The 17,219-nt window shown below is 36.3% G+C and overlaps 2 protein-coding genes across 2 annotated transcripts; both read left to right on the top strand.

The window, feature by feature from the left end:
• Window positions 1-4,103: 4,103 nt before the first annotated feature.
• On the top strand, window positions 4,104-4,940 carry LOC110900742. The gene has a single exon (XM_022147610.1). It carries the CDS (start codon window positions 4,104-4,106, stop codon window positions 4,938-4,940), a length of 837 nt encoding a protein of 278 aa, XP_022003302.1.
• Window positions 4,941-7,962: 3,022 nt separating this feature from the next.
• LOC110907835 lies at window positions 7,963-8,585 on the top strand. The gene has a single exon (XM_022152761.2). The coding sequence runs from the start codon at window positions 8,050-8,052 to the stop codon at window positions 8,398-8,400; it is 351 nt and encodes a 116-aa protein (XP_022008453.1). The 5' UTR covers window positions 7,963-8,049; the 3' UTR covers window positions 8,401-8,585.
• Window positions 8,586-17,219: the final 8,634 nt, after the last annotated feature.

The following is a 17,219-nucleotide window of genomic DNA, read 5'->3' as shown; positions in this document are numbered from 1 at the left end:
AGTAATTTCCCAACCCAAGCTGTTTTCCCAATTTGATCTGACATGATCATTTAATGCCAATCAACTCATGTGTTCAAATCAGCCACCCCATTTTTCTTTTACCCTATTTCATTTCATTTTAATTTATATCTTCTTTTAACAGAAAGAGAAAGTGCATATTTCATCTTCTCCTCCAAATTATCATTTCTCCATTAATGGCCATAGAGACAAATCCACCAACCTCCGAGTTAATGTCACCGGTCCATAGTTTCCCCAACAGGTTCATTGTCAACGATGAAGAACAAAGTGAAGAACGAAAATCAGATCGATCAATCCCTGATGAAGAACGTGGTTTTGTGATGAAGATGTTAATATATGAAGTCAGATCCACGTGGAAACCCCTTCCAGATCTTGTTCCATTCCTTTTAGATCTCCTTTGTCCACATGTTTCATAATGTTGTTACAGATTTGGATATTTGTGAGTTTTTTACACTTTTTTTGTTTATATAAAATATGATTTGTATATGTTGTTTCAGATCTTGATATTTGTGAGTTTTTTACACTCTTTTAGTTTTATGCAACATATGTTTTCATATATGTTTGATTCTGGGTATTTCGTATGGATTTTTCTGATTTTGTGGAGTTTATGTTAGTTGATAACTTGAGCACGTAGGTATGAACTTTTGAAAGATGATTATAATTTACGGTTCTACTATTTTACACTTAAATATTGAACCAATAAAATATTGAATTTAAAATTGATATAGGTATGGACTTTATAAGATGATATTCAACGTCTGGCTCCATTTTTTACACTTAAAATATCAAAAATTATTCATAAAACCTGGTTGTTAATAGGTTTTTGTGTAATGGTTGTTTTAGAGATGAAACATGATTTTTTTTTTTTGTTAAAATGGTTCTTAAAAGGGGTAAATGTTTATGTAATTTACAGGTTTTTATTTTTGTGTTACAGCACAACACAAATAACACGTGTTATAGCAAACGTTGGTTTCGTCAAACGTGGATCAGATGCTCAAGGATCATGACCATGTTTATGTTACAGCACAACACAACTAACACGTGTTATAGTTTGAACTTCTCGGACATGCATGTGTTACATGTGACATGAAACCCATGTACAACATAACACGTGTTACGTGAGACATGAAAACACATTTTTATAACTTCCATGGCATACGCACACCCACATGTTTACAAACCGTTTCAAGACCGACCCAAACAATAAAGCAAGGGTAGCCGCTGAAAAGCTAAGGCAGCAAAGGTAGCCGCTGAAAAGCTAAGGCAGACTGTCAAAGGAAGCTCCACCATTTTTCTTAGTGCTATGTATTTTCGTTTACTAGTAATATGTATTTTGAGACTCTTATTGTTTTGTCTAGTACATGATGTTAAAACGGTATGGACTTAACACATTATGGAAGCCTTAACACACGTTATAAAAGAGACTTAACATACGTTATATCAGGTATACTATGTTGTTATTAAGTTACTATTGGAGTTTATGCATCCATTCTAGAAGTTTTAACACATATTACTATTGGAGTTTACTATTGGACTTAACACATTCTGGAAGTCTTAACACACTATTGGAGTTTATGCATCCATTCTGGAAGTCTTAAAACATGTTATAATAGAGGCTTAACACACGTTATATCAGGTTTACTCTGTTGTTATTAAGTTACTATTGGAGTTTATGCATCTATTATGGAAGTCTTAACACATGTTATAATAGATGCTTAACACATGTTATATATTTCAGTCGCTTAATACATGTTACAGTATGTATATACACATCATGGTGTTTTGGAAACCACTAGCTTATACATGACACCATGTTAGGTTAAACCAAGATTATAACAGAGGCTTAACACATTTTATCCCAGGTATACATGACACCATGTTAGGTTAAACCAAGATTATAACAGAGGCTTAACACATTGTAAACCACTAGCTTATACATGAATACATGTCAGGTTACAAAAAGATTATAACAGTGGCTTAACACATGTTATACATTCCAAAATGTGCAAAACAAATTACCCGTTTCATATTATACCAGTACATGTGTTACCATAAATGGCTCGTTTCATATTACACGTTACATACTAACTTATACATTTATTACTTGTACAAGTTTTACGCTCAGTATCCACATTATCGGATATTTTAAACATCAACAAAAATAAAATAGATATTACTTGTTTTTTTAATTAACAAAAGGTTAATACATGTTATATATCATTCTAACAGGGGCTTAACACATGTTATACATGAACACATGTCAGGTTTACATCATGGTGTTCTGTTACAGCATGAACCACTAACACATGTTATAAATGAACGAAGACTTCTTTCCCAAAGGATGTGACTTATTCAATGTCCTCGCATTAACGTCGCCTACATCCATCCAGCTTGTCAATTGAATATCTTTTATGGATCTGTTTCTGTAAATCAACACACGTTATATATCATTCTAACAGGTGCTTAGCACATGTTACAGGTCTGTCTCTGTAAATCAAGCAACCCAACAAAAAAAAAAATTGTTAAGATCAAAAGCCCCAAACAAGCAACCAAACCAACAAAAAAAAACCCGTTCAAAATCTCATCCTAAAGTTTTGGATTTATTTAAAATACATTAACATTAACCATTACTAGAACACACATTAACTTCTCCTACATCCATCCAGCTTCTCAATTGAATATCTTTATGGGTTTGTTTCTGTAAATCAACACACGTTATATAACATTATAACAGGGGGGCTTAACACGTGTTATGGGCCTGAGTCTGTGAATCAAGTAACCAAACAAAAAAAAACACTTACTGTTCAGATCAAAAACCCAAACAAGCAACTCAAACCAACAAAAAAACAGCTACTGTTAAGATCAAAAGCCCCTAACAAGCAACTAAACCAACAAAAAAACCCGTTCAAAATCTCATCCTAAAGTTTTTGATTTATTTAAAATACATTAACATTAACCATGGATACCCCATTAACCAATACTAAAACACTTTCAGCACACAAAAACATATTAACAACCATTTCAACAAAAAATCAAGTGTGAAATGATATTTCAAGAACACTTACCGGATCTATACCCGTCCGATGAACACGAAGAAGATCTTCAAACCTTCTTCTCACACACACACTCGTGCGTGTGTCTTTGTGATAAAGATTGTTGTTTCTCTATCTAAAACATCAACTTTCTCTCTCTAAAAATATTCATCTTGTCATCGCTCTTCACACACACACACTCGTGCGTGTGTCTTTGTGATTTTTTCAGACCACATGACGCTGAAATTATCTTCAAATGAAGCTCACCATTGAAGGATCACCATTGAAGACCATGAAGCTTTCTTCTTTTCAATGATGAAGAAAGAGGAGAGAGATAATAGTTAATTGAAAGATTTGACTAGAAGAAAGAGGAGAGAGATTATGACACAAGTGGGTTTTGTCATTTTCAATGCCAAAAAGTGGGTTTTGTTCTACCGAAAATGCCCTCCCAGACTTTCAAATGTGCATTATTCTATTTCTTTTAATTATAATTGTTACTAAAATGATGAGAGCCATTGATCAAGTTGGATGAAAGAGAATCAATGGATGAGGTTGGGTTTCCAAGGTTTTTTAAAAAAGATGGGGTTTCTTATAGAGCCCAGCCCCACATATAGATATCCACAATTCCACATTGTAAAACTTACAACATGTATACAACTAATCATAACCATGTTTAAAAAAAAAAATTGTATTATTTTATAACATAAATTAATAAAAAATTAAAAAGATTTGTAACTTACCTCCAACTTGCGTATTTAAATTCAAATAAAACAAACAATTGTTTCATTAAGATCGAACGGATCATTATGTCTAAACCTTATGAGGGGACCGTAGTTAATGAGTTAGGAAATAAAAAAGACGAAGCGGTGGAAAAAGAAAATAATAATATTGTGGTGGAGGACTTGAACTACAATCCAAGTGAAGAGGAAGTGAACTTTGTCAAGGAAACACAAGCAACTTTTTACATGGGGAACTGGTAGGAGTCAATCTTCATAACCACGAACATTTGATCAGAGAGGCGATTAGGGAAGAAGGTATTCAAGCAGTGACAAGATGAATTTTCTTTCTTTGAATGTTAGAGGATTAGGGGAAGGAGTTAAGGATAAAGCGGGGTGGATTAGAGAGTTAAAAAAGGATAATGGGATAGATTTTATAGCGTTACAGGAAATACAATTTAGTGACATTTCGGGTATCGTGTTCGAAAAATTTTGGGGTGTTGGCAAATTTGAGATGGACCATGTTCCGGCGGTTGGAAGATCTGGAGGGGTGGTAAGCATGTGGGACCCTAGCGTATATAAGGTACACGATTCTATTAAACATCCTAATTTTTTGTTAACTCGGGGTGTCCTGAAAGGGAGTAATAAGGAGTTAAATATCATCAACGTTTATGCTCCTCAAAAAACTCCTCAAAAAAAGTCTTTATGGGACGAAATTGGGTCGGTTTTGGGCAATTACATAGGGATGTGGGTCATTTTGGGGGATTTTAATGCAGTCCGTTGGAAGGAAGAAAGAAGGAACTCTATTTTCAACAAAAATTGTGCTTCCAACTTTAATATTTTTATAAATGATAACGGGTTAAGGGAATATGATATGAAAGGGCGGAAATTTACGTTTATTAATGATAATGGTAACAAACAAAGCAAAATTGATCGTGTTTTGGTTTGTCAAGATTTTTTTTCTGAATGGCCGGTGGCTTGCCTTAGAGCCTTACCGAGGGTGCACTCGGATCATTGTCCGATTATTCTGGTCTGTGCGAACAAAAATTTTGGCCCCAAACCTTTTAGATTCTTTAACTCTTGGTTGGAGAGAAAAGATTTCGATGTTGTGATTAATAAGGCGATTGCTGATTTGGGGGGGGGGAGGGAGGGGATCCGGATTTTATGCTTATGAAGAAATTTAGAGCGATCAGGGAGGGTATTAAAAAATGGAAAAAGTCGGTGTTAGTTAAGGAGGGAGATAGGGAAAGGGCTTTAAAGGAGGATCTGGAAAAATTAGATGAATTGTCTGAAAGTAGAGAGCTGTCTGAAGAGGAGGAATGGACCAAAGCGGAATGTATGAAAGATATTAAGGAGATGGAAGGATACAAAGTCAAGGATCTCAAACAAAGAGCGAGGATTAAGTGGGATTTGGAAGGAGACGAAAATTCAGCTTTCTTTCATGGGTACATCAATAGTAGGAGGGCGTGTAATAATATTCCGGGGCTTATGATAGATGGTGTGTGGACGACCAAACCTGTTTTGATCAAAAAGGAGATTATGAGATTTTACAGAAATGCGTTCAAGGAAAAAATAAAGGACAGACCTAAACTCATATGTCACAACTTAAAACGATTGGCGATAGAGGAGGCAGCTTCTCTAGTGCTTCCTTTCAGTGGTGAAGAGATCAAGAGTGCAGTGTTCGATTGCGGGGCGGACAAAGCTCCTGGGCCAGATGGTTTTAACTTCAGATTCATCAAAAGGTACTGGTCTTTATTTGAGATTGATTTTTCTAACATGTTGGCTTCTTTTTACATTAAAGGTAAGATATCGGAGGCATGCAGCTCTTCCTTTATAACGCTTATCCCGAAGAACAAGGACCCTTTGGGCTTAAAAGATTATAGACCAATCAACCTAATTGGGGTGATAAGTAAGACTATCTCTAAGATTCTTGCTAATCGGCTCAAAAAGGTGATCGGGAGTATCATCTCGGAAAATCAGACGGCATTTCTTAGAGGCAGGTACATTCTCGACAGTCCCCTTATGGTTAACGAAATTTTGGCATGGATTAAAAAAGAGAAAAAAGGCCTTTTTGCTTAAAATAGATTTTGAAAAGGCGTATGATAATGTTAACTGGAGGTTTTTGTTGGATATCATGGAGCAAATGGGTTTTCCTAATCTATGGTGTAAATGGGTGGAAGGGGTTATCTCCTCGGCTAAGTCTTCGGTGTTAGTCAATGGGTCTCCCACCTTTGAGTTTGGCTGTTCCAAAGGAATTAGGCAAGGAGACCCATTGTCTCCTTTCCTGTTCCTAGTAGTCATGGAAGCTCTCTCAAACATTCTCGACAAAGCAAGGTTAGAGGGGTGGTTTAAAGGTATCCAATTGCCTAACAATGGTCCGAATATTTCACACCTTTTTTATGCGGATGATGCCCTTTTGATGGGGGTTTGGGATAAGGATAATGTGGTGAGCGTGGTGAGATGTTTGAGGATTTTTTATCTTTGTTCGGTATTAAAAATTAATTTGAATAAATCTGACTTATACGGGATGGGGGTGGAATTTTCCGATATTAAGGATATGGCCAAGGTGGTGGGGTGTAACACAGGTAATATTCCTTTATCTTACTTGGGTATTACGGTGGGGGCTAACATGAATAGAATAAGTAACTGGTCTCCTATAATTGAGGTTTTTGATAAAAGATTGTCGATTTGGAAAGCAAAAACTATCTCGATAGGGGGTAGACTTACTCTTATTAATTCTGTGTTGGAAAGTCTCCCTATCTATTACATGTCGCTTTATAAAGTTCCAGCTGGGGTCATCAAGATGCTGGAAACTAAAATGAGAAAATTCCTCTGGGCGGGATCAAATGATCATAACAAAATAAACTGGGTGGCCTGGGAGTGGGTTACGTGGCCTAAATCTTGTGGTGGGTTGGGTATCAGTCGTCTCAAAGAGGTCAATGTAGCGCTTTTGATCAAATGGGGATGGAGATACGGGGTTGAAAAGCATAATTTATGGAGGAAAGTGGCCGATGCTTGTCATGGTAAAATAAATCAAAGAAGTTTTCTTCCATTCAATAGTAATATGGGAGGGTGTTGGAAAAACATTGTAAAATCGATTTTCAATTTTAAAATTAAAGGGAAGGGTTTAAATCAATTGGTTTTGGGTAAGGTTGGAAACGGGGAAGATATTAGGTTTTGGATCGACTCTTGGGAAGGAGAAATTCCCTTTATGGATAGATGGCCTCATTTGTTTCGGTTGGAAATATTTAAAACTTGCAGGGTTGCAGATAGAATGGAGATGAACAGGGGAAATGATGGGTTAACATGGAACTGGTCTAGATTGCCGGAGACGAACGTGGAGCTAAAGGAGTGGCAGGAGTGTAGAGAGATTCTTAATAAGGTGACTCTCAACAACTCTAAGGATAGGTGGGTTTGGAATGATGATAGCCAAGATGGGTTTTCGGTGAAGGCTGTTAAAAAGGCCTTAATTATCGAAAGGGGTAATAGTCAACTTCCTGATTTCGAGTGGTGTAAATGGGTGCCTATTAAATGCAACATTGTCGCTTGGAGAGGTAACCTGGATAGACTTGCTACGAGAGTGAACTTAAAAAGAAGGAATGTGAACATCATTTCTATTTTGTGTCCTTTCTGTAATGAGTTTGAGGAAACAGTGGAGCACCTTTTTACGGCGTGTTCTGTGGTGAATCGGGTGTGGTCGGAGTTAAGTGTTTGGTGTAAGATCCCCCCAATTTTTGCTTTCAACTTCAAAGACATTCTGGATTCACACATTTATTCTCAAGCTGGAAAAAAGGCTAAAAAAATCATCCAAGGGTTAGTGATTATTTCGTGTTGGTGCATATGGAAAGGAAGGAACGACATGGTCTTCAATCAAATCAGGCGTAGCCCGCAGGAGATTGTGAGGGAGATTAAGTCGAGAGGTTATAGTTGGATCAGAAATAGAACGTCATGTAATCATATTAGTTGGGGTGACTGGTGTAAATACCCTATGTATATGCTGTAATTTTTTGTGCCCTTTGCCCGTTTAGGTCGAGGGAGTGTGTTCTTGTTTGGCCTTTTGCCTGTTTGGGTCGGAGGTTGTTTTTAATGAAGTTTTCTTGTAAAAAAAAAAAAAAAAAACAAAACAAACAAACTAAAAAATCATTGAAAGTCAACACTCAACACCAATATTCCCCATAATCATTCACAAACCAAAAACAACCACCATTAATCCAAATTCAACCTCCTAACGACATATACATACACAAATCTGTATCTATAACAACCTTCACCGTCCGGCCACGATGGTATTCAACACGGTGCTACTTGCATCAGTAGCCACCGTCTCCACCGACGTATGGCAATCCATAGTATGTTTCTCCGATCGAATCTCCACCCAAGAACTGTTCGATCTTGTGATTTGTTTTCCTCTTCATCAGTTTAGTCAGTTTGCATTATGTTTGTGGAGTTTCTTCTGTCTTCCGTTTTCGCCTGCTGATTCGTATTACTATTATTCTTACACTTATGATGATCATGAAGATTATTCGGGTTCGGGTCCGGGTTCAGATTCGGATTCGGGTTCGGGTTCGGATTTAAGTTATGATGGTGGTTGTTTTTCTGGTTATGATCCGTACTCCGATGATCATTCCGACTGATTATTATTATTATTGTTATTTGTTTTTATTGTGTATAGAATATTTTATGTTTTAATTTTGTGAAGTTTTTTTAATTTGAAGTACATGTGATTTGTTAGTTGACTTTTGTTTACTTTTGTTTTGTTTTGTTTTGTGATTGAGGCTTTAGATTCATTGAATTGAAGTTTAAACCTATTGATGATTGATTAACATGTTATTTGACTCAAAGTTATAAATCACGATTGAGGTGAAATTTGTGTCGGTGATCGTTTAGTGAAATGAACGAACACCTAACAGCTAAAGTAGGTGTAATCAGTGGCGAAGCTTGAATTTTTCGGCCGCGGGGGCGAAAACGTATATACCAAAAAATTTCTATAGAACCGGGGGGCGAAAACGTATATACCCACAAATTTCTATACGAAAACTACATATATAACACTACTGAGCGAAAAATTCGGGGGGGCGGCCGCCCCTCCCCGCCCCTCTTATCCTTCGCCCCTGGGTGTAATTCTCGTTCATTTATGTCTGTGACGTGCGGTAAATCCGTCTGTTAAGGTTTGTTCGTGTTCTTTTATATTCCCTTGTTAATATGATCACTTGTGTATTATAGTTAAAGTAGTGGCGGATCTCGACAAATATTTCAGGGGTAACGTTCAAAATTATTTTTGCCATGTGGGTTTTTATGTTTTAATTATGTGAGCTATTGAGTTTAACTATAGTGGCCTTTTTAACTCGTTTGTTATAGGGTTTTTAATAAAAGCCCATTTTTTTAGAGGTAGCGTAAAATAATCTCAGGGTAACGTGAAATTTTTTTAAGGGGTAACAAAATACAAAAAAAAAACATAAAAATAAAATAAAACTAGATTAAGATTAAGGCTAAGAGACAATTCTAAAAAAAAATTTATAACTAAATACAATATCTATTTAGATCGTTTCATGGAAACTTGTTTAGCGTTAAGATTTTTGGATCATATATTTAAAATTATGAAATTTTGCAAGTCCGATTTTACAACTTAACGCTTCTTTCTATGTTTATGTTTGTTGGCCCAATTCATAAATGGGTTGATATGAGTAAAAAGATATATGTATTGCTCACATGGGCCAACTTAAATTATACAACGGATTTATTTTTAGTCTACTAAGTTTATATAACGGGTCAAAACTTGTCACTCTTACAAAACTTGTCGACTTAATATGGTTCAATATGGGTAGTACCACCTTCACTGTTGTTGCTGCCACCACCATTGTCGCCTCCATTGCGTGTTGATCATATTGTCCTAATCGACAACAATGACTGTACTATTCGTAACTACAAATCATGCCTACATAAAGAATTTACAATTAACGATCTTAGTCTCCTTAACTACTTCTTGGGACTTAAGTTTCTTACACGGACAACATTCTCTTTTTTTTGAGTCAAGCAAAGTATGCTCATGGTATTCTTATTCGCGTTAGTTTGCACGACTCTTAACCCATGTTGGAGCCCTTTTTCTTACCCATTATCTAGTCTTGGCTTGATCTTTTCTGATTTTCTTTGTATCGCTCAATTGTTGGAGCCCTACAATACCTTAAAATAACTCTCCTCTAGACCTTTCCTTTGTCGTTAATCAAGCTAGTCAGTTTCTTCATGCTCCTACTATGGCTGCATATTCAGTCCGTTAAGCAAATTATTTGGTATGTTAAAGGAATTTTTTTCTCATGATCTAATTTTTCAGTGCCCTTATACGACATCGCCCCTTGGGTATTTGGATGCAAATTTTGACTTGTGCATCAAAACTAGACAATTAACATATGGCTACTCTATTTTTCTAGGTGGTAATCTAATTTCACGAGTGCTAAAAAGCAATAAACGAAGTGCTGATCGAGTTGTGAATCCAAGTATTGTGTCATGGGAAATAGTGTTGTTGAAATTGAGCGGCTCACACATCTAGCTCCTTCGCAAACTCTATGCTTTGTCACTCACTCATCCGAAAATCCTTTGTGATAATCGTAGTGGTATCTTATCAAGGGGGAGTCCTATCTCTCACAAACGGGCTAAAAGCCTTCCATGTTAGTTATATAGTAAAATTCTTCCTACCAAGCTTCAACTAGCGGATGTATCTACTGACAACCTTCCGTGTCCTCTTTTTGAACATTTTTGTGTCAAGTTTCGCATAAGCCCACCACCTATTCGCTTGAATGGATATTTTGCCATAAACATGATCAAGGATAATATGATATGTTTGTAGCTTTCTAGGTACTTTGTTAAGTATATCCTCAATGATTCGAGGTGAAGTTCATCATATCCTACAATTTGTTTATATATATGTTTAACATCTTAACAAAAGAAAATAAACAACATTAATTTATTAACGAACGGACATGAACATAAGAGCTTATCTTTTTGTGTTTATGTTCGCTCGGTTGCTTATCTTTTTGTGTTTATGTCCGCTCGGATATGTTAGGCCCATTTAAAATCCTAATCTATCCGGGTTTGGGCTAGGTGGATAATAGTGTCCAACATGGGCCTCGGATGAGAATGTTGAGGACTTATGACTCGGGAAAGTTTATTCTCAAACCCAATGATTCTACTCTTTGTATTTTCACACGAGTTCTAGTTGTAGAAGATAGAGACCTTAGTTTTGATCTTTGTTTATTTAATTGACTAGTGGCTAGTTAATCACTCATTTTCGTAGCAAACCCATTGATGTTGTAAAGTCCTAAATCTCAAGTGTAATAATCTAATGTAGTTTATTACATGTAAAATGTAAGCAATTGGCATATTTTATGTTGAGAAGTCAAGCATGACATGGTAAAAGTTAAATTAAAAAGAGAGGCTATAAGGTAATCGACTATGAAGAAAAATCCACAAATCTACCTCGACACATGAGATTTCAATTAACACCCGGGCCGTCTCCGAAAATTTTCAAAAATCTTCAAAAATATGGAGGCCCTGTGTGAAAATAAAATACGAGCCCCTAAAATATAAACTTCTTAAAACGATTATACAAAAAGGTTTTAAATATATGAAATGAATAAAAAATTTGTGGAATCACCCGCATGTTGCGACGGGTTGTTTTTTTATGTGAGAGCAGGAAGAGATATCTATATTTTTATTATTAATATTAGTATCATTAATCAAATGTGTGATCCATCTATACGAGAAAAGATACCTAAGTGCCGGTTCAATGTTTTTGGTGGCCTAAAGCGAAATAAAATTTTGAGGCCCTTTTTCGTATCAAATGCTTAACTATTAAGGTATAAACTAGCGTGTAACAACATCAACAGAATCAAGTGTTTAACTATTATAGTATAAACTATTAGCAAATTTGGGGCATAAATTATCACTCAAAATCAATAGTTTTAACAATGATTACCTTCAAGCAAAACCAACTAATAGAATAGCAAGCAAATTAGGTAAACTAGGATAAATTCTAAAAGACTATCTCTACCAAAAAGATAACTGCAAAAATAATCAACTAAATAGTCTAGCAAAATAATCGAAGCGAGCTTCAGGCCTGCAGATTCGATGCTATTACATAGGTTGATTGAACATTGATGAACAGTTTTAAGCTATTACACAAAAGTCATTACAGAACCAATTCAAAACTATTGCATAGGAATGATGAATGATCAAAATTATCAAAAGGGTAATTAACAAAATTGAGAATAAAACAAATAACTTTTCCGTTAAATTGTAGTTATCGTTTCATTTTCCAAAGAGAGTTGCTTTTTTATTTTTCTTGAAACTCAAACGCATGACCTAACTTTGACTTTTGGGCCTACAAGCAAACACAACTACCATCTTCTTTTGTTTGCTTCCCCTTTCATTTAGTTAACCCAAAACAAACAGCACAAGCCCAAATATATCAAATATATATGAAAAAAAATCCAAGATAAGGGGCCCTAAAAGTTGGTGACCCTAAGCTAATGCTTCATTTAACTTCAAATATATGGATGTTTTCGTGGTCAATGCCTGTAATTGAATGAAGAAGTACACGACTTTTCCCGAAATGATTGGTGGTATCAATTACAGGCATTGGCCACCAAAACATCCAACTATCCAAACAATACACCCTTCTTAACCGGCTAAAATTTGATTGTCAATTTACACATGTTATTATTGGTTTGTTTTGTGGATCTTGTTGTATTTTTCAAAGATTTTTATGCCGGCTAAATTCCACCTTTCTCAGAGCATTCACATCCATTTCACTATATTTTAACCCTATATTATACTAAAAAACATTACATTTTCTCTCTCGTTTTTAATTAAATAATATTTTTTATATCTTTATCATTACGTTTTCTCTCTCCTCTACTCACAACCACTTTCAAAATATATTTAAAAATTATAAGGGTGAACAGTGTCCCCTCAAATATACAAATAACAGATGAATAATAACATTTTCTTTCTCATTCACTCACAATCACTTTTTCTACTCTTTATTATAAAAACTTCACTCACATATTTTGGTGGAATGGATGTGTATGCTCGCTGGCTCTACTTATGTGGTATCTTTATATCGGTTGCTTTTACGTATATTTATTTTTAGAGAGGTAAAATTCAACGTATATTTTAGTAAAATAATCGGTCAATCATGCCTATTTTTATGATTTTATGTGGTTATTTGTGCGAGTGCGCTCCTTGCATAAGGACAAGAGAAGAAAACCAAGAGGAATGGTAGAACACGTGATTTTGTTATCATTTATCAAGTGAAGGAAGGTGTACGTACATGTAACTTTTTCAAAATAACACTCCACTTTCATCAACATTGTACGCATCTTCTTGTTCTTTGTGATGTGTTACAACCCAAATGGTAGAATTGGTCCTAACACCATGTGTAGTGGTAGGGGTGAATATGCCCCCATTTTTTGGCGTTTTCCGTCATGTGGCGGTCCAGTCAGCAAGGGGCATTATTGGGCGTTTTTTTTTTTTTTTTTTCTAAAATGAGTGTAGTGGGGATGTGGATATTATGTTAAAAGGGGTTTAAAGATTTAAATAAAAAAAACTAACCAAAAAAGGGGGATTGGCAAAGAAAAATAGGGATACATCTGATTGGCCATTGATTTTCCATTTGAGCGTGTTTTAAATCACGCTAGGGGGGATTTCTTGCGAAAAACGCCCAAACATGCCCACGGGGGTGGGGTGCTTGGCGTGATGGGGCGTGTTTGGCTGTAGAAAACACCGGACACCGCCCACTACGGGTGGTCTAAAAGCCTAGTGGGAAAGGGTGTCATTTAGGCATTTAGGTCATAAACCCCACATTAGTTGCTCATACAACCGATATGAGACAAGTCTCATACCTTGCAATGGATTCAATTCATAACACTATAACACTATGGTTTGTAGTTTATACCCAAATTACGATTTTAAATTTGCAAAGTGATGTTGAAACTTGTAACGGGTTAGAAATGATGAGAATGTTTTGTTTAATAGTTGCATCATGCATGGAAGTTTAACTTGGGAATTGGTGAAGAAAGTGAGATTGCATGTTAAAAAGGGGTAGATTAGGTCATACCATCATAAGCGATTCTCGGCTCAGATATCACCAATACGTTTTAGGCGTATTGGTTGTGGATGAGATACAAACGACATAGTTAAGTGTGATTGACTGGAACGTTGTAAGGATGGTTGACCACCTAAGAAGTTTCCACTTGAACAAACAAAAACAAATCCGTAAACTAATAAGTTTAAAAGAAGGTAAAGTTTTTATTTCGTTATATTAAATAATAAGAGAGCATGTAACGAGTTCAAGTTTAAGATTATTATGACCTCAAGTTGAATTGAGTATTGCGGATATTATGTATGTTTTATTGTTTTTAATCACCCTTCATGTGGAACTTGAACATTTAAATTGTGAAGGCCGAAAATAGATGTTTAATCTAGGCTTTTTGGATTTGGAGGGTCCCAACCAAACAGTGATAATAGTTTACAAAGATAATAGACTAAACTTACACTTCTAAGCATAAAAATAGAGGGATGTCCCCTTTTAGCCATTAGTAAGTTCTGCTCATGCACGTTAACTTGAGAAATATACTTTCAAAACCAGACCGAATGTCAAACCGGTCTCTTTGCCTGTTGGTTGACCGGAAATAGTCGTATTTGACTATTTATTTTACATATGTTGTTACAGGAGTTGTAAAAGCCTCTACATGTTTTTAGCATAGGTGTTGATTTCATAACTTTTTGAATATTTAGCTTTTCTTCTACTTTATACTTTAAACGGGAAAGCATCTCATATCACTTGGAGCCAGTGGCGGACCCAAGATTTTTGGACAATGTGATCCAATATTTAGAGTGATTAATTTAAAATCAGGTTTAAAAAAAACACAAAAAAATGAAACAAACAGGTATTGAACCCAAGACCTTTTGTGTACAAACAAGGGGTTTTACCACTGCACCAGGCTCAATCTCATTGTGATGGGGTCCAACTAAATTATTTTATGGGGTCCACAGAAAATTTTATATACCACTTCTACTACTTTTTAAAAAAAACTTAGGGTCCGGGGACCCCGTTCCGCTTAACGTGGGTCCGCCCCTGCTTGGAGCATGGTTTCCATCATCATCTTCTCCTTTTATATGATGAAAACGGATGTCTAACGTTTATCCTTTAACCCTGCCCACATTATTGACATGCTGTTTAGGGGTAAATAGATTCGACTTAACCAGTTTCTAATAACTTTGTTTAAGGGGGTTCTTTGGTTCAGCTCTTAATGCGCTTGTAATGGTTCAAAACTCTTACTAGTTTAGCATTTAGGTAGTGTTTGGTATGCAGGAATAAGAGGTGGAATGGAATGGAATGGATGATTACGAGGGAATGAAGAAAAGGGTGTCTGGTTGGTCAATGGTATGAATCACCAATTCCAAAAGGCATTTCATTCCCTCAAATCCATTTCTTCCACCCCCAATGTTTCTTTTCCATTTCATCCCCTCTTGCACCATTCATCAACACCATAACCCACCACCACCACCACCCACCATCGACGCCGTCGCCGCCACCCGCCACCACCTCACCCCGACAGCCACCGTCGCCACCACCACCCACTCGCCACCGTTATCACCCATAGCCGCGACCAACCGCCAACGACACTCGCCGCTGCCGCCTACCACCATCGTCGACGCCACCACCACTGCCACCACCAACCGCCACCGCCGCCACCCACCACCATAGGCCACCTTGCCGCCGCCACCACTCATCGTCACCGCCGCACCGCCACTCGCCGCCACCACCACCCATCGCCGCCGTCGACACCCACCACTGCCACCTATAACCACCCACAATCACTACCACTGACCACCACCACCACTCACCGCTGATTTGATTACTCCGTTTTTCTTGTCTACCGAACAATACATAATAATTCATTCCGTTCACACAAGGTATCCAAACAAAACATGGAATGGTAATGATCAATTGCATTTCCTTGTCCATTCCATTACCTCGTCCATTCCATTCATCCGTCTATTCCATTACCCCATACCAAACAGATTAATGTTTATATTGTTTGTTTCGCAAGCAGATATCTGAATGCTTCAGACATTTGCCTCTGAATAGTTAAGTATTATACTTAATCTAATGGTTAAGACCTCTTACCTGAATTGGCCAGACATTTGCCTTTGAACGATTAAGCGTTATATTAGTTTTTAATGGTTCTGATTCAACAATTAATCATTTAGAAGTTATCAAACAGCCCCTAACAGCATCGACAACACCAATGCAGTAGTGGTTGGTCTCAAAAACCCTCAAAACAAGTCTAGTCATTAAAGCACAAGCTTTTCTTAAACAATCATTTAAATTTACGTAGTGCTTTGTCTCAAAAAACCCTCAAAACAAGTCTAGTCATTAACGCACAAGCTTTTCGTAAACAATCATTTAAATTTACAAACGTTCTTACATTTTTCATAACATCACCAACTTTTTACATGTATTTTTATAACCACTTTATTAACTTTAACAAATAAATTTTAATAAGTTCATAAAGTTACAAATTTCTAAAGTATATTCAAGATGATTTATGTTTTAACGTAAATTTTTTCGGAAATTAGTCGGGTCAAATATAATACGTTTTCGTGCTTATCTTTATATAGGTTTTAAGTTGATCTACGTTTTGACGTAATTTTTTTACAAAACGCCGTGGCAATTTACTAATTATAATATACAAATATAAACTTTTTAATACACCTTAAATTTTACAAAAAAAATAAATAAATAAGTAAAAAAGAGACATCCTTTTAAGCCTTTGAACATTTGTTTCCACAAAACCTCAAGAACGGAGCTCACAAACCCAACGTCCTTGACCATCCTCGTCCTTCACTGTCATATAAGCATGATTCAGTCTTCACATACCAATTTTTTTTAACGACAAATGTTACACATCAATAATTCTTAAATACTCCACTTACCCAGATTTGAAACTGCGACCTCCCTTTTAAGAGAGAAATGTCTTTACCAAGTGGGCTATCTCACATTAACTTCACAGACCACATTGCAGTTGGTCTAATAGACCATTTCGGCTCGGTTTTCAAAACACTAATATCATGGTTTCCAAGAAAAAAGTAATGAGAGCAAATGACTAATTGAAGGGTGTGATGGTCGGTAATTGAAACCGTGGGGTTACCATTTAGACAATTTCTGACTTAGTGACTACACTTTATAAAAAGTTAATTGATATGTACCAAAAGGTCCAAATATTGTAAAGCTGCATGCTGACGTGTCCCCACTCACGTGCAACTCACGTCCAAAACATCTTTTCTCAATAATCATTCGCTTTATCCTCCCACTGTCACCTTAAAGTTACAAGCTTTGAGTATTGGATCAAAATGCACCCTCATCTTAAAAGGGTTGCAATTACTACCCCCA

This window comes from Helianthus annuus, chromosome 2 (assembly GCF_002127325.2).
Source record: "Helianthus annuus cultivar XRQ/B chromosome 2, HanXRQr2.0-SUNRISE, whole genome shotgun sequence".
NCBI lineage: Eukaryota > Viridiplantae > Streptophyta > Magnoliopsida > Asterales > Asteraceae > Helianthus > Helianthus annuus.
Note: the sequence above shows the minus strand (reverse complement) of the source record. Positions and strands in the feature narration are given on the sequence as shown.

What these genes read in the sequence shown, in the direction of transcription:
- LOC110900742 (XM_022147610.1), top strand. Translation starts at nt 4,104, where the DNA reads ATGAATTTTCTTTCTTTGAATGTTAGAGGATTAGGGGAAGGAGTTAAG.
- LOC110907835 (XM_022152761.2), top strand. Translation starts at nt 8,050, where the DNA reads ATGGTATTCAACACGGTGCTACTTGCATCAGTAGCCACCGTCTCCACC.